The sequence below is a fragment of the Gymnoscopelus braueri genome (genome assembly GCF_963280865.1).
Source record: "Gymnoscopelus braueri genome assembly, chromosome: 8".
NCBI classification, from domain to species: Eukaryota; Metazoa; Chordata; class Actinopteri; order Myctophiformes; family Myctophidae; genus Gymnoscopelus; species Gymnoscopelus braueri.
The window spans coordinates 38,750,545-38,772,169 of NC_137609.1; the positions used below are offsets into that span (position 1 = coordinate 38,750,545).

Here is a 21,625-nt window from a genome sequence, read left to right on the forward strand (position 1 = left end):
CACCATTCGGTATGTGTTGGCATAGGCAGAAACAGCTCTCGGCTAAATCAAATTTGGCCATGCTTATTTCTTTATTGTGACTGTCTCGGTTAGGAAGCAGGTTTTTGGGTGAGTGTCATGTCTCTCATATCTCCTGTACAATCACTCTGCTGTTCTTCTGTGAACACTGGTAAAAAGAAATCACAGGCAGCATTTTAGTTTTTTTACACTGTTGGTATGTCAATGGCATTGCATTGTTTTAAATCACTGTTCACCGTTCCAGACAAATTGAGTTTGTCTTTATAGCTTAAGTGCAGCATGTGACTATCAGATGAGGGGGGGGAATGAATGACAAATGATTCTGACATTTCTGAATGTTTTTTTTCATTATTATTTTTTTGCACGCTTATCAGTTATCACTTTGTTTGTTGGTTTGGTTGTGTTTTATGGAGACTTACAAAACAGTTTATGTGATGAATACTTATTTTATGTACTGTGTAGGGGTAGATATGCTTCAGTCTGACAAATTGTCACAAATTGCGCCAGCAGTGACATTTGTTATTGTAAATAACAGTTTGAATGAAATGAGTTTTGTGAAAGAGTCGACTTAATGCAATGAGACGTCCCATTATTTCACAAGCGATATAAATTCTGTTAGGAAATGTTGAGGGAGAGGCAGAAAACATGATTAGTTTGTGACATAAATGGTAATAAAAGTAAATATTCTCTCCGGCAGGACTTTTTTATTGCGTTAATGTAAGTTGGCCCAATAGCTCTGGGAAACTTTCAGATCAATTTCGCAGCACAGATTAGAAAGCTATGAATCCCATTTATGGAAGAGCTCTCTCACGAAATGCTCTTTGAAAGTTTTTTTTTTATATTTTCGGATGAGGAGAGAATGAACCCGGCTAAGCAAAGATCTGCCGACGGCTCTTTTATATGAAGAAAGTGAAAAGGGAGAGAGAGGGAGAGAGAGAGGGAGAGAGAGAGGGGGAGAGAGAGAGAGAGGGAGAGAGCGCAGTCCCAAAGCCATCTGGAAGTTGCCGGGGCACACAAGGATTGCTTTTATGCTACTAACTCCACTGGGAGGTGCAGCATAAAAGCCAAGCATAGATATTGTGTTATAACTGTAGAAAACAAGCGAGAGGGCCCAGAATACTAATTTGGGCAGTCAGAAGGAAAACCATTTCAATCTGGGGGTAAACATGCTTTTTTGGACTCCCCCCCGACCCCCCCCCCCCCCCCCTCGCAAGACTTCCAGGGGGTAGACGAAAAAGTATTGATAGGCAACCCATGGCCAGCTATCTTTAGGTTCTCTCTGAAGAAATAGACAAACGTACACAGTATTTTTCAACATTTGAAAAAGGCTTTCTCTACTTTTCCTGTCGGCTCCCATTATCTTGAATTTCTCTACATTATAGGACACAAGTTATTGTGTTGCTAATATATTTGTTTTGTCATTTTGTGTCATTTTAGATTGCTACCAATACATACATATATAATTGTGTATCTTTGCTGTCGGGCAGAAACCTCTTATCCATATTTTTACAGTTTTTTGGTAAATTAATGCGTCACACAAGCATCAAAAGTAGCAGATCTGCGAGCTCAAAACATTGCGCAAAGCGACGCATTTCTAGCTTGTAGATCTCCTACTGTTTATATTTTTGAATTTGAATCCTGAAAAGTAACATTTTTGGAGATGTGAGGTTTCCAGTCCACCCGACAGCGACAATATAATTGTATATATTGCTGCATTAAGCTGGTGATTTACTAAATATACCTGTAAATTACAGCCATTTCATGCAAGTGGGAAAGGGAATTTATACTGTAGTTTATAAAGCATAACAAACGCTGAACAAACACTGGCCCCCTTCCTGTTTATTGTGGCGATGGACTCGCAATCAGTGGCAGGGAGGAGACAACGTGGGGTTCACGCTGGTCCGGAGGCACACTAAGTGACTACATCCCAACTCTAGGCACAGCTAGGAGGGCAAAGAGGTGCACCACCTATGTAGACACACTGCGGTGTGACAGCGGACTTAGCAGCACTGTAGAGCTCCGGACCCTGCCATCCAGGAGTTGGTGTTGGATAGTCCACGCCCCCCAGAGCCACGGTAGAACAGTGAAGCGGCCCTCTGGCCTGGTGGTCAAATCTGGGATTGCAATACTTCCGCATTTAAGCCATTAAGACCTGGAACGCATCTGTGTCATTTTTAGATTTGAGCTAAAAAGCATTAATTTACACTTTGGGCTATTCAGAAATAGCAGATATACAAGCTTATAGCGCGGCTGCCACGCTATGAGCTTGTAGATCTGCCATTTTAGAAAAATCGTGAAAATCTTTGAATATATATATATTTTTAAAGTGAGCAACTTTCATTGAAATTAATAGCTGGGGGGCGGGGCAGTCCGCCCTCTAGATATTTTATAACTCTATGGCGCACACCCGTCAACCTCTGTATAAGCACTCCACTCCAGAGCCTGTGTAAATGTCAAACAAAATGACATGGTTATGTAACCAATGTCTAATTTCAAACTAGCACACTAACACACAATGTTCAGAGTTTGTCTGTACTTGTACAGACAAACTGTTCAAGTACTTGTCAAAAAAAATGCCACAGGTCCTACCTAGCATGGTTGCTTGCATATGACCTTAGCGGCTCCCTTAGCGGTTCATCTTTCGTTGGGAATGAGACATGGGGCGTATTCACAAAACAAAATCCAGAGTGTGTGTTTAACCCTTTAAGACCAGGGATGCGTCAGTGTCATTTTAGATTTCTTTGGCTATTCAAAAATAGCAGATATACAAGCTCATAGCGTGGCACCAAGTGTATGAGCTTGTAGATCTGCTATTTTTGAAAAATCGTGAAAATGTGTGTAAATCTGTGAACATTTATATTTTTAAAGTGAACATTTTTTACTCAAATCTTTGCTTCTGGGGGTCCCTGGAACAACATATTTTGAGATTTGGGTCCACGGCCAAATACATAATTTGGGGGTTCCTTGACATGAAGAACCATTGCTATAGCAACATACGTTTTTTCAGAAAACTGTTAGGATTTAGAAGACATTTTGTAGAATCGGCCTCAGGTCTTAATGGGTTAACAGTCGAATTGGGTCCACTGGGTGCCGATTGCAAGATTACCTGTCTTGTCAACAGCCTGTAATGTCGCTTGCTGAAAAGAACTGATCTACAAGCTACCAACAGTGTCGCAAAATGTGACGCTTTTGGTAGCTTGTAGATCAGTTGTTTTTGGCAAGCAACACCAGCTTAAATTAGCCTATAGAATATTAATATGACAAATTGTTGAGTTAAGCGAGCATATGATTGTTGTACACAAACCCTGAGGCCCCCCTCTGCCTTCCAGGTATGAGTGTCTGAGGAGAGTGAGAGAGAGAAAGAGAGAGAGAGGGAGAGACAGACAGACAGACAGAGAGAGAGAGAGAACCTCCAACCCTCAGACAGGAACTAGAGGGGACAGATGAACCCTTTGAACCGTACAGTCACCGTTTGGCCTATTTCTGCCTCAGCTGATTGTAAATCCCCCCACCCTCCCCTCCCCTCCCCTCCACTCCCCACACACACACAGACACACACACACCATACCATACACACGTGTCTTTATTCTTGGCTGTCTGCCAGGAGCTGTCATTGCCGCCGCGGCATCAGTTGTGTCATGTCTATATCTAAAAAGGCCGTGTAGAGGGCCATGCGTGGGGGTGTGCAGGACTGTAGGAACGCATTTCGGGACATCCGGGGGTGGGGGGGGGGGGGGGGGGGGTGAGGTTGGGGTGTGTTATGGTGGGAGGGGGTTGCTTTTACCGATGGCTTCCCCATTCAGTTTTGCTTTACTTTACTTTTGACAGTAAGGGGAAAGTTTATGGCCTTCTCTCTTCTTTGCAGAGGTCCAATTCTATCATTTGCTGCTGTCTTTTCATTGCCCTTGCTTTTACTTTTCTTAGGGGAAAGGGGGGGGGGGATTCTGACGGCCCATTTGGGGAAAAACAAATGACTTAATGGAAAGTATCTTGTAACATCAGCATGTGTCATTTGGCAGATAACACTATCTTGATGACTACAGTTTTTTTTGTGTGAGTGTATTCTATACTTCACAATATTTCTCTAATTAGCCCAGCTTTGGGATATTTTGCCTAATTGATTCAACAGTTTGCCGTGTGAAGTCGTTACTTATTAACTTTTATATGGAAGGTTTTAACGGGGTGGGATGAAGGAAAAACGCGCTCTGGAATCGCGGGGAAATAAACAACGATGTAAATCAATGCACCTGAGTGCAGTAAAAAAAAGGCCTGCTTGTTTGGAGTATTTCCTGTTGTTTTTGCCATTTGGATGTCCCATCATCTGCAGCGCTGGCCAGGTCTCCAGTTGTTGCTTTTGGCGGAGCATGTCCCCCCATCCTTCTGAGCGGCCTTCTCACAAACACGCCAGGCAGCTCTGCTTCAAAAAATGTTTCTACTTATGCAATTTTGCAATCAGAAATGAAATGGTTCCTTGATTTATGCCACCGATTTAACTGCTTTCAACCTGGCATCCCTATATCAGGCATGTCATCTTCCAAAATCTAAAAGGCTAAAAGCAAAAAAAAAGCTTGTAGACCGGCTATTTTCGCTGCGTGACACCGCCGTACGAAAAAGTTAAGATATAGGGCTTAAGTGGTTTTAAAACAATGGGTAAACTTTAGGGGGAAAACATTTGGAGATTTTAGTTTGCTTCTTAACAAACTTAACGAGACAGAGAAGAAGATTTACAGCACCAGAACTGAGTCGTCTGAATATTTAAGAGGAAAAACTCAGAAGGATTTCCCTTCTCTTCTCTCCTTCATTTCCTTTGTCACTTTTTACCAGTTTAAAAGATCATTGTATCCCCTGTTTTCTAGCCCTCACCTCCCCCTCAGGCCCTGTGACTCCTGCCTTAATAAACTCAGCATTTGCCTTTGACAACGTGTGACTTGAAAGCAGGAAATAATGGGCCCTAAACACTAAATCTTTACAGGTTATTGACCTGTAGAGAGAGAGTGCGAGAGGGAGAGAGAGAGAGAGAGAGAGAGAGAGACAAGAGTTTGGATTCAGAGCAGACTGCGCGCTTCACATTCTACCATATTCCTCATCTTGTGCGGTTTTCCACTGAGCATTAGGGAGCGAGACGGCGGTGAGCGAGCGAGGGAGGGAGAGAACCGGAGAGAAAGTGACGGGGAATAAAAAAAGCTTTGTCATGCAGTCGTTGCTGTGCTGCGCTTCCTTCTAGCATCTTGACCACAGCGCTCAGCGTCGGCGGGAACTTTGGACAGTTTCGGGGTCCACCCCCCCCCCCCCCCCCCCACACACACACACACACACACACACACACACACATGCCTCCTTAATGACCAGTGAGTGAGCTTGTTGTCTCGTGTTACATTCACATACGGCTCTGGACCCAGGCCTTGTAGTGCGTTGTGCTTTTTTAGTGTGCAGGACTCTTGAGCTGTTACTTTTAACTGCTACTGTAAAAAGAAAAAAAAAAGCTTTGGTGTACAGCCCCCCCGACACCACCAGCACACACATACCCCCCTGCCCTTCCCCCCAGGAGGCAAATGACAGGCCCAACAACCTTTCTGGCCTCACACCACCAGCCGTCCTCCTATCCCTTTTCTCTTTCAACTATAAATGCGTTTACTGCTCTGTAAAGGGGACGTTGATTGCTGGATTCCCAGCAGCTGGTTTTGGTGGTGGCAGTCTGTGGTGGTCGCAGAGGTGAGGGTTCAACTCCTGGTCACGGGCTTCTTTCTCTCCACGGGCGTCTCTTGTGGGTTTTTTCCTATACGTTCGATCGTCTGCACAGGTATCGACCGCATTCTGACGTGTGTTACGGAGGCGGTCGTTGAAAAGATGCGAGCTGCATTCGCGTGTTTTTGCGGTTCCCTGCGATCTGTCCTATGAAACGGTCACGGTGCGTCTATCTGTACCGTCAGATCTGTACTGTGCAGTTTCGGTTTCTTATTGGGAGGAGCGGGCTTCCCCGCCGGAGGATACAATTGATTTGTCAAAGTCACTGACGAGTGGGGAGCCCTAAAAAAGGCGGAGATTCAGCTGGAAACGATCCCGCGTAGAAGCGTGAGAGGGGAAAAATGTCCCAGTGTGCCAGTGAACAGAGATGATGTTGAAGGTGTTTTCAGATTCGGCTTTACTGTCACATCACAAGTCTACAGGTGTAGAAAGAGAGAGTGGAATAATTTCTCTTGCAAGCTCCCAACATTTTGTTTCAAAAAGACACAATGTCAAAAAGCAATAATATAGTACACGTCAAATATCGTTGCTGTCGGGCAGAAACCTCTTATCTCCATATTCTATGTTTTTTTTTAAATAAATTAACGCCCTACTTGATCATGCTACAGCGTCACACAAAAGTATCAAAAGTTGTAGATCTGCAAGTCGATCTGCTACTTTTGCTATTTTTTTATTTGAATCCTGGAATCCTTGGACATGACGTTTCCACCCGACAGAGACGATATACCGTATGCATTAGGTTAAAATACTAATGAAATGAGTGTTCACCTTTGTGTCCTTGGACAGAAAATAGAATTTTTCAGCACAGACATTCTCCAGTGTCGCGAAGGCAGAGATTGCACACCAAATGGTGCAACCCATGGCAATAGCACCAATGGGGTCGCAGCCCTGGAGGCATGTACTGTACCGTACTGTATTAAAGAATGGTTTGAGGGTGCCATGGGTAACGCTCCGTTGAGAGCAGGTATGAGAGCAGGTTAACCATTGACCGACTTCATCACCAGGAGAGTGTCTGCTTGTGGGTCAATGCCAAAACCAGCTCCTGGCTTAACTGGTCCAGAGGTCATCCTTTTCCTTGGTTAACAATTTGGTTTGAATGCGGGCCCTCAAACGGTTACGATTAGGATTCCAAATTGAAATTGTTAGCTCTGCCTTATCTCAGTGGTTCCCTTTTTTATTATCTAAAAATAGACCAACTAGTAGCCCCGCTCATGAGACTGGGTGTCTCATTTTAACAATTAAGACAAAACGTGTCTCCGACCCCCCCTTCGCTTCCCTTCAACCAGAGTCTATTAATACCATGTCCAACAGCCTGTGAGAAATTGTTCACTCTTGACATTTTAGGAAGGCCTAACTTACTTCCTGTCCCTTCACACCAGGACAGCCCTGGGTGGTTCGTCTTTGCGCCCAGCTCTTGTTTCCTACACACACACACACACACACACACACACACACACACACACACACACACACACACACACACACACACACACACACACACATACACACCCTTAAGAGGCCTTTGTGTCCGGCAGCCGCCATGGCCTGCAGGAGTATACGGGTGCATGTCAAAGCCTCATTTTATTCTCTTTCTGAAAACAGAGGGGGGTGGAAGAGAAGCTGGAAACACATGGCACCTTTCACCTCTAGGGGCAGCCGGGGGCTGGGGGGGCGGGGTGCGCGGGGGGTACGGGGGAGTCTGGGTGTTTTTAGAAACATTTGGTAAGTGTCTGGCCGGCGACAGGGTAATTGTCGTCCGTATAGTCAGTGGTTGCAGGTTGGCGTGCGTGCGTACACATGTGCGCGTCTCGGTTGTACATAATGTGTCCGTTTCTGCTTGAGCAGTCAGGGGCGAACTTCAGATGAGGCCATGGATTGAACTGAAATGACTGGCTTCTCTGACGTCAAAAGACAGTTTGAACAGAGAGAGCGAGAGAGAGAGAGAGAGAGAGAGAGAGAGAGAGAGATGAGAGAGGGGGGATGGGGCGCAGCGGAGAGATGGGGAGAGGGAGGTGGGGGGGAGAGATGGAGAGCGGGGGGACAAAGGGAGAGAGGGAGAGAGAGAGAGGAAGGTGGGAAGGAGCCGGTGGGTTGTAGGGAAGTCTGTGGACTGAGATGCCCCCGGTCCCCTTGGGGCAGAAGCTGTGGAAATGGGGTCATTGTACACAGAAAGTAAAGCCAGGGAAGCTTAGGGGGGGGAAATAGCATGAGAGAAGAAGAGAGAGGCAAGAAAAGGTGGGTAGAAAAGAAAATATATAAAAGAAACCCCAGTCCATGACCTACTGGACAAACGGATTGGCTCACAGGCAAAATGGATTAAAGAAAAAGAAAAAAAAAACATGGCACAAGGGTGGCTCAAGTCTAAGTTATACTTGGATGCGCACGGGTGCCGTGCACCGAAAATAGCCGATCTACAAGCTCACAGCGCGGCTCGCGGGCGACACGCTGTGCACTTGTAGATCGGTTATGTTCGGTGCGCGACACCCGCGTGCAACCAAGTACAAATCAGCCTTCATATTGCATAGCGAACACATCCATTTTGATGGCGGTTGAATTTAGAGACTTTATTTTGTGTGTGTGTGTGTGTCTGTGCACGCTCTGCAAGTCAATATTTGTCTGCTTTGCCGCGTCCCCAGACATCCCATTCGGGGCAGCAGACCGTAAAGCTGTCAAATGCGACCTGAATATTCTCTGTCTTCATCTGTTTCCCTCTCTCTCGCTTCTCCCTCGCGCACACGCTTTACAAAGCGCTTCCTCTCTGATTTCTCTTTTTTTCCTTCTCCTTCCCACGTCAATAACAATATCATCGGGAGTGAATAACGCTTGTACGCCCTCGATCGCTTGTCTTTTTTCCCCTCTTTTTTTTTACCCCCCCCCTTCCTCTCACAGGAAAGCGAGATTATCTCCTCGTATCTGCTGCGCTGTGTTTGCTCACACGATAAAGGCAATTCTGTCTGTGTGTGAATGTCTTTCTGGCTGTCTGTCTGGCTGTCTGCCCTTACAGTCTAGAGAGGACCCGCACTCAACACGTGCCTCCCTCTCCTCGCAACGCAGGCAGGCAGGCAGGCAGGCAGGCAGGCAGGCAGGCAGGCAGGCAGGCAGGCAGGCAGGCAGGCAGGCAGGCAGGCACCCCCGGTGACATCTGTATGTGCATATGTGCCGAAACGCAGGTGATTTGATCCGTCTAGGCCTGTATGCCATTCTGTGTTCTGTTTATTCATTCTTGGAGAGTGTTTGTGTGTGAGAGAGAAAGAGAGAGAGGGGGGGGGGGGGGGGGGGTAGAGAGAGCGCGAGAGAGAGAGCGAGAGAGAGAATGTACACAGTACATGTGTGATGAAATCGCTAACAATCGGTTCTGTATGCAGCTATGCATGCAGCATGTTCAATTGTCATTCCTGCGCCTGTGTGTCGGTGATTTAATGACATGAACCCTGGCACAGGCCCAGATGTTTTTCTTCTTTTTTTTTTTGATGGGAAAAAAAAAAAAAGTGCTGTGAGAGCTCAGCCGGTACACACCTACTCGAGCACACAGGGTACATGCAGTACCGGGGTCTGTCCTTTTCCAACTGGCAGCCTCCGTACTGTTCTACTACTGATAAGAGGGCTTGGTGTAAATAAAACTGTACAGCACGGCTCGTTATAGCACTGAAGGTAGAGAAAGCCAGAGAGAGAGAGAAAGGGAGCACGGTGTCTGTACTTATTGTTCTGACAGCATGTGTGTGTGTGTGTGTGGGAAGAGAGAGGGAGGGAGGGAGGGGCGGGGGGGGGGGGGTTGTCTGTGTGTGTTTATGGATTTTTGCTGGTTTTTTGGTACTGAGTGTACTGTCTTACGTAAGCCATTTATGCAGGCTCAGTGAACAGCCAGGCTGTGTTTTTGTTGGTGACTGTGTTTGTCTGACTGAGTAGCCTCCCTCTCTCCCTCCCTCCCTCCCTCCCTCCCTCCTTCCCTCCCTACAGCTCTCCATCCCACCCTAATCTGTCCATCCGCCTCAGTCTGTCGTCTGCGTTTTTTCCAACTCTTTCCATCTCTCGGCCTGTTGACACTTTATGAGAAGAGGGCAGGGGGGGAGGTGAGGCGAATGAAGCGAGTGTGATATTGGTCCTCTCATCAACAGACAGACACATTTCAGTAGGAGTCCTTATTTCCCATTCACGCTTTTTCCTGTGAACAATCACCACCTCCTTCCTGTGACCCATCGAGTTCACAAAATTCATAATACATCTGTATTATGAATTTTGTGTTAATATTATGCCTTGCTACGGAATAAGCCCCCCCCCCCCCCCCAACGAGCACAAAACACTAGTTCATATGCTGATTCAAATTGAACATGTTGTTTACACTTCATTTCATTGAATGTATCAAGAGACTTGGTTTTCAGGGAAATGTTTTTTTTCGTTCGGTTTTTGTTCAGTGCAGTGTTGCCTTTTGACTACTGATTTGTATTTTTTTATGTCTAAGTGATACATTACATTACAGCCACAGGCACCGGTGACGTCCACACATGCACTGTTAGGGACAAAGTGCAGCAGTGCTATAGATTATTTAGACTATTGTGATGAAATTGTGAGAGACCATTAGTTATAGCATGATAATATATTTACCAGAGCTGTATTTTGAACAATGTCGTTTCAGCAGCTACTTATATTAGAAGCTGAAGTTGACCTTAACATAGAGGCCTTCCTTCCAGTCACTATCATTATGGTGGATCTGAATTATGCATAGAAATATCAGCATTCATGAATACTCAACAGACAGCCTGAGCATGGCTTTAAAGTTCAGATGTTTTGAACTCTACTACCAACAGAGTGTCCTCTTTTGTCTTCATTGTGAGAGGAGACAGGTTTGCTAAGTCTTATAATGTTTAATTCTGATAAATTCCTTTGATGAAGGATTCTGTTTTGAGTGCTTCACCCCAAGGGGAGACATCTGTCTCAAACCTAGCAAGCCTGCTACCTGCAATGCATCAAGCCCATGCATGCGCCAACACTAAAAAAATAGGTTTGTAATCAGCTCTTGTGGAAAAATTAGAACAAATGGTGCATGTTTTGTTTTACCATTATTCTCAGAGGGTGACCACAGTTCCTGTTTTGCAATCATAGTATAAAACGGGAAGTTATTGTACAGTATGTAATTCCTATTCTTTGAAAGTAGCGTTAAAGGGATATTTCACTTTCAAATAAAATAAACATCTAAAAAATATATTAGAATGTCCTTCCAATACGTGAGGGGCCGTGATTTTTCCATTACTTTTTTCATTTATTTGTAATATATATTTATTTTATTTGAAAGTGAAATATCCCATTAATTGTGAATGGCATTAGAAATGTTAACATCATCACTACACTGATTATTTGGTTACTAGAATTGAACCTGATTGTTTCACCCCCTAGAGAAAACTAGACCGTTAGCTGGACTGCCTGTTTTCTTTTCCAGACACCAGATTGTCTTTGATTTGATTAAATACTTAGACACCTGCGTCCAACTATACGTATAACTCAGGCTTTCCTGGCCAGGTTGTTGAAACCGTTTGGTGCATAGAAGGTAAGCTCATGGATTTCCATCCTACTTAGAGATAGGAACTGACACTGATCAGCATTGAACTGACCACTTGGTTTTCTCCAGGAACTAGTCGTCTCACAGAAAAGAAAAAAAAAACAGAAATAGTGGTTTGGAGAGGAAGGGGAAGGAAGTAGGCCCCTCCGGCCGGCTGGCTGGCTGGTTTGTGACTGGTGGTCAGGTTACCTCAAGGCACTGAGTGACCCCACCTCAAGGCACTGAGTGACCCCTCACCGTGGTGGAGGGATGGAGGCCTTTGTGTCTTTGACATCTCACTACAAAAGAGTCCAATCGGAAACTCAAATCAACCTCCGCTCATCACACAAGTTCATGGCAGGTTCAACATCGTTGTGCAAACACAGATGTGACTCATTGCTTGGGTCCGCCTTTTCACAACACCATATGCCTCGCTCTGTTTTTGTTGTTGTTTTTTTGTTTTTTCCCCCTAAATCATATTAGGTTTAGAGTGTGAAGCTGATGGGTCCAATTACTCCACAATGTCTGCCAACCACTCTTAATGCCATTGCAAGTCTTTGCTTTTTATTTTGGTTTTATTTTGGTTTTATTACTGTCTCACTGTGTAATATGGTTAATGGGTAATTGCAGAGGACACAAATTGCATGTATGTGTGAATATATATTGAAAAGAAAAAAACAAAAAAGGAAAAAAACATTATATATATATATATATATATACAGTATTAACAGTACCAGTGAATGATTATATCAAAAATATCTTTGACTTTAAGAGCAGATTCTTTGTTACAATGGCAGCCTGGCAAAAGGCAAGGCCTCTTGAGGCAGAGCCGGTAGGGGGCTAAAATTCTAATTCAGGTTAGGAAACAAAGAAAACTGCAGATTATGAAGGCAATGCAACAAGACAAGAGCTGTAGACTCGCAGTATTGTAAACAGCTGCAAGAAGCAGAACATAAATAAATAAAAGCAAGGGTCAACCTCTGTATAGCACAGCACCCAAATCCCACAGCAGCTGAGCAACGGGAAGCACGAATATGGATCAGCCACCCCTTTGTAGTGTGTGCCAGGCAGAGTCAGACCACAGGCAGTGCGGAGAGTCAGTGGGATTCACATACAGTACAGTATAATACCCCTTCCAAGCTCCCCTAACAATGTTGCAGGGATAAAACGGGGATAAAAGCAGGAAAACATGCGTAGTCTACAGTAGGTGCTACTGGAGGTAGGGTGCACGCGCCTACGTACGCTGGGACTGCATTATTATGGTCAAAAGTTCATACCAAAATTTGTATGCCAAAATATCTCAATAGCAATACAATATGACTATGGGTTCACACTTATTTTATAGTATTTTAAGTCTAGCAACAGTGAAAACTAAACATTCTTAAAAAAAACTGCGTATCACAGCGACGTTTAGTCTCGGTGCTGAGCAATTCGGTCTCGGTGGCGCGCCTAACGCTGAACTGGTCTGGCGGACTCCCCGAGGTACATAGCGTTAGCAGAGACTGAGCCCACTTCTGTCAAATGATTCCAGCATTCAAAGGATCTTCATGCGAGCTAAATTGCACAAGACCCAGGGAAATTATAATGACAAAAATGTCATCTGCTGCTGTGGAGCCTCCCGGGGTCTGTTCATCGAGGTCTTGGGTTATGGCAGTGAGGTGTTTGTCGGGGTCTTGGGGGATGATGGTGAGGTGTTCATCGGGGTCTCGGGGGGGTGACTAAGGTGTTCACCCAGGTCTTGGGGGTGACTCAGGTGTACATCGGGGCTGGGAATGACTCAGTGTTCATTTGGGTCTTGGGGGTGACTGATATGTTTATCAGGGTCTTGGGGGTGACTGATATGTTTATCAGGGTCTTGGGGGTGACTGATATGTTTATCAGGGTCTTGGGGGTGACGGTACCATCTCTCTGTCTCTCTAATCGCTCTTAATGTCCTGTTGACGCACCGGAGCCCCGACAAAAGTTGTGCAACATTTCTTGCGAGGGGAAGTGAAACAGGATGCGGCTGTAGCGGCATGTGGCACCTGACTTCCCCCCCCCCCCACCCCCCACCCACACACTCACCCATCCACACACACACACACACACACACTGTGTTATTAGGAGCGACCGTTGTGCAAGGCTCATTATGTGCTCTGTGGCAATGCGATACAGGACTCCCCAGCCCACTTACAGATGAGTGGAGGAAGTGTCCAGCTGTTACCAGAACACTTCTTTTACTGACCCCTTTTTAATTTATTTTATTAACTTCTCTCTCTCTCTGACTGTCTGCGGAGAGCTGCACATATTTTACAATGACTGGAGTTATTTGACCCTTTAAACCCAAATTTATACTTGGGTCAATGACGCTATTTTTTTTGCAGTACCAGGATTTCCATATGGTTTAGTGCAATTTAAGAGGGACATACAAGTTACTTGCATACTTATAACCTCAATTCACTTGTATTATGGTGTCGAGCTGTAAGAATTTCCGATCTACAAACTCCCAGCGCATCACTTCATGACGTATTGTGATATTGTAGATTGGCTAGTTTTTACTATTATTGAAAATGTTTCATACTATTTGCCTATAAACGACACGCCCAAAATAGGGATGCCGGGTTCAAAGTGGTTAAGTCGAGACCTTAACGGGTGCAATAAATTCACAATTTCTAGGATCAAGGAGGAAAAGCGTATCGTCATAGATCCTACATCGTATTTCGAATGGGTTTTTAATTGACGCCGGGCAGATGATGGCCGAGGAGGAGGGGTTGTTAAACACATTTGTAAGGACTAGGAGAGTAACAGTTCATGTCAAGGGGGTGCCCCCCCCCCCCCCCCCCCCGCCCCCCTCCCACACCCCACAAAATACACCCTCATTCTTTCTCCTCTAGCAAGTCCCCTTAGCTTGCAATCAAAGCGGGGCCAGAGATTTATCGCTTTAATTTGGCAAGGGGTTGAGGGGTGTCGGCTGCTACCGAGCAGAGGGCCCCCACTTAGCGCTGGTTAGGGGCATCGCACTGGGTGGCTGCCGGGGCTGGTGCGCTCTGGGTTCCCGTGGCCCCTGCGTTTTTCCTCCCTCCGTGCCCCTCAATGACCTAGATCAACAGGGCACACCACGTACCCGCGACATCCTCCTTGAAGCAAGGCACCATGCTGGCAGCTCCCCGACGATTTATGTCTTTTTGCCACAAGTTGGGGCATGGCCCCGCACTAAACTCCCACCCTGGGATCATTTAGCACACGGCTACTGGCCTCCCAAAGCACTGGTAATGGCGTTGTACCACTGCCTAGAGACGCTGGTGTCACTGTGTGCTTTTTGTCTCGGTAGGGAAGAAGAGATTGCTTTTGACAGCCCTAATAATGTAATGGGGAAAATGTGCATTTACTTTAGTCGGCCTATGGTTCTCAAACATTTTCATGTTGAGGACCGCCGGACCGCCAAATGTATTTGGCCGCAGACCCCCATTGGAAAAGATTTAGTGCCAGGGACCCTCATAACAGAAATGAATCTGTATTTTGTCAAAAAAGAATTCTAAACCACCAGATCTATGAGCTCACAATTATTATATTATTTTTTTATTATATTTTTGAATAGCTGAAAAACATAACTGTTCCTCATTTTGCTCGGAACCCTCCCAAAGACCACTGGGGGATCCCGGACCCCACTTTGAGAACCAGTGGTCTAAGCTCTATGAAAGGGGTGTGTGTGTGCGTGTGTGTGTGCGTGCGTGCGTGTGTGCGCGCGTGCAGGGGGGTCAAAAAGTTCGTTGTATGCATTGACAAAGTATTCTTCTTAGGCTTTATTCACACTGTAAGCAAATCTATTTGTTTCCCAAATCTGATCTTTAGTACTGACTGTCCATCCTTGTATTTGCAAGTGATCAGATGGGATTTGTTTATTCAGACACCGTCGACCATTCAACATCGGTCGCCGTCATAACGACATATAGGCGCGAGTAATGCTTAATTTAGACTCTGCTGTACTACAAGCTCACAATGCCACACTGAGACACATCTTTAGAATTAGATTTGAATCGCTTTTCAAACCACCTAGGAATGTGGTTCAAATCAGATTTTTTTTCTTTTGCTGTTCAGACTTGATCAAACCAATCTCAATCCAATCTGGAAAAAATAAAACGAGTTTTGTCTGACAACATAGCCTAAGTTATCTGCCAGGCACTGTGTATGTCAACTCAATCAATTTACGAAAAGGTCTCTGGTCCTACATGGAATGCAGTGTAGATTGGCCTGGAGTCAACCTTGTAAAGCAGTAATTATAGTCGGTCTGATAATAATAAATCGGAGACTACAGTGAAAGGGAACCATGTGATTAATGCAAATGTGACATCAGAGGGATGGTGGGCGGCAGTTATTAAGAACCTGTCTACATCTCCTCTACATGACTCGTTCTCCAAAGGTTAAGTGGCTCTTTTTGCTAGCTAATTCAGCCATATGCTTGTCTCTTGGTTTGACATATCCACCGCCATATGCTCATATGGCAAATAGTTTCTCTTGAAAGTGCAGCCCCAAACAAAATGGCAGGGTTTACCGCCTCTGTCGATCTCTGAACTTGAATCAAACCTGAATCAAACCCACGTGATTTTACACATTTTGGACACTTTTACCACTTTGGACCACTTAAACCCTATATACTTCCTTGATCAGGATCCCCTAGGATATTTGGTCCCTCTGCACACCAAATATACTCCACGAAAATGACACACAAGCTCACAACGCGTTGCATTGTGACGCTTGTAGTTTTTCTATTTACACCGACTGTTTGCCTATAATGACATGTCTAGTATAGGGATGCTTACACACACACACACACACACACACACACACACACACACACACACACACACACACACACACACACACACACACACACACACACACACACACACACACACACTTATGATCTAGTCCAGTGGTTCTCAAAGTGGGGTCCAGGGACCATCAGGGTTCCTTGAGGGGGTCCAAATGTAACCCTTACAGGTTACATTTGTACATTCTGAAATTAAAACGCTTGAGAACCACTGATCTAGTCGGCCTTGAATCGGTTTGGGTGTGTGGGTGAGCGACCGGGACCACAGCAGGGACTTGGCAACGACCAACTTGGGAGCCAAATTTTTTTTTGGAAAAGCACAAACACAGTTGCATAAGCCCTCAACTGGCAGGCACACTGTGTCATGTATGTGTGTGCGTGTGTCATTTCTGCTTTTGGAAGGACTTTATTACAGTACAGGCTGTTCCCTAATGTCACTGTGGTTGCAAAACCCACAAGCCATCTCCTAAACTTTTTTTTTTTTTTGTCATCTAAGAATTGACTTCCTGTTTTCACTGTGTGGCGCTTGCCTGCTCGCTCGCTCTCTCTCTCTCTCTCTCTGTCTCTCTCTCTTCTCTCTCTCTTTCCCCCCCTCTCTCTCTCTGGAGGTGTTGTAACCCAGGAGATGGTGCCAAGAACAAACCAAGGACTGATTTAGAGAGATCACTCTGTGCCTACAATGCAAGAGACAGGCGTACTCATGCGCGCACACTCTCTCTCACACACACACACACACACACACGCACATACACACACGCACCTGCTTAACATCTGGACTCCGCATGTGCGCGAGTACTCACGTGTGCGTGTGTGATGCGTATGGCATGTACAGTGCTCGTTGCCAAGCCATAAAAGCTCAGTGCCTGGGCCTGATCTGAACCGATCTGGCCTCCACCAGCAACCCTCTATTTGTGCATGCCAATCGCTCCCTCCTCAGCGCTACAAGGCTGCAGTGGTGGAAGAAGTACTTATATTTGTGTTACTTAAGTAAAAGTATCAATACCATAATGTAGAAATACTCTGTTACAAGTAAAAGTCCGGAATTCTAAATTTACTTGAGTAAAAGTATTGCCAACAAAATATACTTAAAAGTACCAAAAGCAAAAGTACTCATTATGCAGAATGTCCCATTTCACAAGCATTCAAAATGTATTAAAATCTTTTGAAAATAGCAGATCTACAAGCTTGTTTTGTAATAATAATCAAAATCTGCAAAGTAACTAGTAACTAAAGTTTTCAAATCATTTTAGTCGAGTAACTACAATATTTGCCTCTGAGTTGTAGCGGGAGTAGAAGTATAAAGTATTGAAAATTGAAAATACTCCAGTAAAAAGTTAAAAATACCTCAAAGGTGTACTTGTACTTGGTTACTTTCCACCACTGCAAGGTTTTACACAGGCATAGAAGCCCAGCGTAGCATTAAACATGCCGGTGCAACTGAAATCTCTGCCCTTCTACTTGACACGCCTGTATAAACAGCACAGGTTACAGTACATTGCTGGCTGTAAAACAAAGTTATATAAGTTATATGGAAGTCTCGACACATGAGGACTTTGCTAAACCGGAAAACTTGTAGCAAGATAGTAAGGGTAAAAGAGGAATCTATTTTAAGAGTCTATTTTAAGCTTTAACAAATGTAAAAAAAAAAACGTACATCACATTGCGATGTGACACGTTGTTGTGAGCTTGTAGATCGTCCTTTTTAGCTAATTTTGAATATTTGGAAAATCTGTATACTGTATATTGTCACAATATGTTATCTATATCAAGGAATTTGGTCAGAAATATTGTGGTATTTGATGTAGTCTATATTGTCCAGCCCGACTTCATATGTTTGGTCCCACTCTCTAAATAATTTCACAACCATTCTTACTTCTAGACCAGATGTAATGTGCAAGATTCCCATCACCCATAAAATTCCTGTCCACTGCTGAATGTTTCACTGGATATTGAAACATCTGCGAATACTGTCTGGAACACTGTGAATACGAATGCCAGAGCTTTAAACAGCGGATGTCACACACCAAAAAAGATATTTTGAAATTAATATGGTTGTGTCTTTGAATAACACATGCATATAATACATGGTCAATGCATGTTGACTACAGTATGTAATGTCAGCATGCATTGAGCATGTGCAACTGTTTTTAGTTATTTCCTGATCACACATATTAACATATTATTTACATGACTTCATTATAGTTTGCATCTGTGCTTTAGAGCAGTTCTCAAGCAGATCTCAACCTTTTCAGGCTGTGACCCTCCAAAGTAATAATATTTGAACTGAGGACCCCCCATCCTGACAAGCACTTGGAATTGTAGGAGTTGAGACATTCAATTTAGTTTGACTCAGTTCCACAGATAAATATTGTGAAAACAACGTTGTGAGCTTGTAGATCGGCTATTGTCACAGTTTTTGCCTCTTATAATATCTGACAATTTTGGCAAAGTTTGACCAGTTTGTATAGTTTGTTGATTACTTTTGATGCAGTAATTCTTTTCTAGGTATTAAAAAGGTCTTAAAAGTCCTTAAATTGTCACTTCACTGTCATCTGGGGACCCCCCAAAATCATGTGTTCTCACAGGTTGGGAACCAAATGTGGGATTGGCATAGATTTGACTGGTGACATACTGTGTGCATCATTGGTTTCAACTCACACATTATTCAATCAAATACTGAACTGTCGTTATATTCAAACTCTATAACTCTGTACACCATAAAGCCCTCAGTGTTAATTTACTGTCCCTTTTTTTTAAGGATCCTTTTTTACACTCTAATTGAACACTGATGATGATTTTATTGTATAAATCCAATTCAGGTTACTGTGTTCTTGTGCCAACTTTCCATTTACAATGTTCAATTCACACTGCCAAATCACATGCATATTGATTATGTAGTGATATATTCTATGTTTGCTCTGTACAAACCACCCTAAATAGTTTGAACATTGCAGGTGTATTGCGTCCATAATTCCACCACAATTGAAGGCAAACCGCATAAAACACGTGATATGTGAAAGGTGTGGAATTGTGTCTGACAAACCATTGTCATGTTTTTCCATCACAGCAGAGTATATGTGCTCCTGTAAATGTATCTCTGTTTGCATATCGCCTGGAAACCTTCTATGGAAACCTCATACGTCCAAAACTGTGAGTTTTCAGGATTCAAATTCAAAAACAGCAAAAGTTGTTTGTTTTTTTTCATCGTTTTTATGTGTGACACTGTAGTATGATCAAGTAGGGCATTAGTTAGAATATAGAGATAGGAGGTTTCTGCCGGACAACAGCAATATATTAATCCCCATGTCTCTTATTTTCTAGCTGGCGAGAAGGCCATAGTGTGTGACCAGTGCGGTGCTCAGTTCCAGACAGAGGAATCCTTGGAGGCCCACCGACAGATTCACACTGGTAAGAACACACACACACACACACACACACACACACACACACACACACACACACACACACACACACACACACACACACACACACACACACACAGCCAAATGGATTTAGAAAGCACAAGTCAGACATACAGACTGACTACTGTGCCAAGGTTGTGGAACATTTATATACATACACTTACCACCTACACACACCATGAGAGAACAAATTATTCATAAAGGCAGTGAAATCTCCATCTTGGCTTCATTCGGTCCGTGTCGATGCCTAATTTGTGTTTTTTTTACAACTGCGTCTCAAACCAAAATAAGACTTTGTGAGCTTACAGATCGCCTCATTTTGGTGTGTGCATGACGCCGTTGCACAATGAAGTATAAATCTAGCTTTATGCTCCCTGTCCGGTTTGAAATGATTACCTCGCTAAAACGCTGTTTCATGGGTAATAAGCAGCGGTGTAATGTTTTAGCAGGACCACTTGCTAATGATGAGCTACATCAAGCATAAAAGTAGCGCCACATATCGAATTGGACTGGATCACAATCACAATGCATCAGCTGTGTTTGTTCTTGTAATTGAATAGCAATGTGAATGAATCCAATGAGAGCCCTGAGCCGCGCCCTTATCAACTTAAACCCTATATATATATATACTTATGTCTGTCTACTTCAGGGGTCTGTCCCTTGGGCCCCTGCTTTTTTCCCGTCTACTGCACCAAATCCCTGTGCCTGAAAATAGCCCACAGAGCTTGTAGATCTGCTATATTCACAGAATGTTTGCCCGTTATGAGTATGACGTGGCCCGCATAGGGACGCTATAGTGTTTATTCAAGCGGTAGGGGTCAAGTGGTTTGCTCAGGGACACTTTGACACGTATTCTGGACAGGGACGGGGGACGAACCGGTGACCTTCTGATTAACACATGGCCTTTCTACCCACTAAGCCCCTACACATGCAGCGCCCCTATGTACAGTACAGCGCTTCTAATCATCCAGCCATGCTAAGCTCTTTAACCCATTAAAAACCAAACATTTCAGTCATTTTAGATTTTTGCATTGGCTATTCAAAAATAGCAGATATACAAGCTCACAGCGGCCAGCTTCTACATCTGCTATTTTTGGATAAAAAAAATGATAATCTTGAAAGTGTGAGAACTAACTGATTTAGAAGGCATTTGTAGACTCGGCCCTCAGGTCTTAACCCATTCAATCTTAACCCATTCAATCTTAACCCATTCAATCCGGCAAAGCATCTCTGTCATTTTAGACGTCTTTGGCTATTCAAAGATATACAAGCATATATAAGCTTGTACATCTGCTATTTTTGAAAAATTTTGAAAATGTGTGCAAATCTGTGAATATATATTTGCAAAATATTTTTGTTCCAGGGATCTCCAGAAGCAAAGATTTGAGTTACAAATGTTCGCTTTAAAAAAATATATATATTGAAAGATTTGCACACATTTTCACGATTTTTCAAAAATCTACAAGCTGTAACAAAGTCGCGCTATGTGCTTCTATATCTGCTCCTCTTGAATAGCCAAAGATAATAATGGTTATAGCTCAAATCTAAAATGACACGGATGCGTTCCCGGATTGAATGGGTTAATGAGAATGTATGCCTCACATTAACCCATTCACATATCGACGGCGGACGCTGCGTCCGCACCTCATCGGTTAAATAGCAGTCAGGGGGGTCCAGCAACTTTGCTCAAGGACAACCAAGGAGCCCGCCGGGCATCGAACCGGGGACCTTCCGCTCATGTATCCCAGACTGCTGCGGTCTCTCTCTATACCTCCTGAGTCACCGCCGCCATGCACTCCAGAGATGGATGACACGGCCCAGACTGTAATCAACAAGCTGGGGAACTTGGCAGGTCCACGGTTGTTTATCAGCGCTCGCCATGAAGATGAGGAAGAGGAGGATGGCAGACCTAGGTGCCAGGATGTAAATAGAGGGAAGTAAATCCTCCCACAGCAGATGCACCATGGTCTTATGTTGTTGATGAAGCCCTTCAGTTTAGATGGAAAGGTTGTCTCGGGTTTCTCCCCCTTTTAGAGACAGTGTTCACATGAAGAGAGAGAGAGCGAGGGGTTGGGGGGTATTCCTGAAGCCTGATTT

The 21,625-nt window shown here is 44.2% G+C and overlaps 1 protein-coding gene across 1 annotated transcript in view; it reads left to right on the plus strand.

Annotated features, from left to right (window-relative positions):
• The window catches only part of zbtb16a (zinc finger and BTB domain containing 16a), a gene marked incomplete at its 3' end in the record, with an annotated part of 156,041 nt that overhangs the window by 71,722 nt on the left and 62,694 nt on the right, over positions 1 to 21,625 (plus strand). The window contains exon 4 of the mRNA XM_080436606.1: positions 19,428 to 19,514. Coding sequence (XP_080292732.1) covers positions 19,428 to 19,514 — 87 coding nt within the window. The remainder of the gene's footprint in view (positions 1 to 19,427; positions 19,515 to 21,625) is intronic.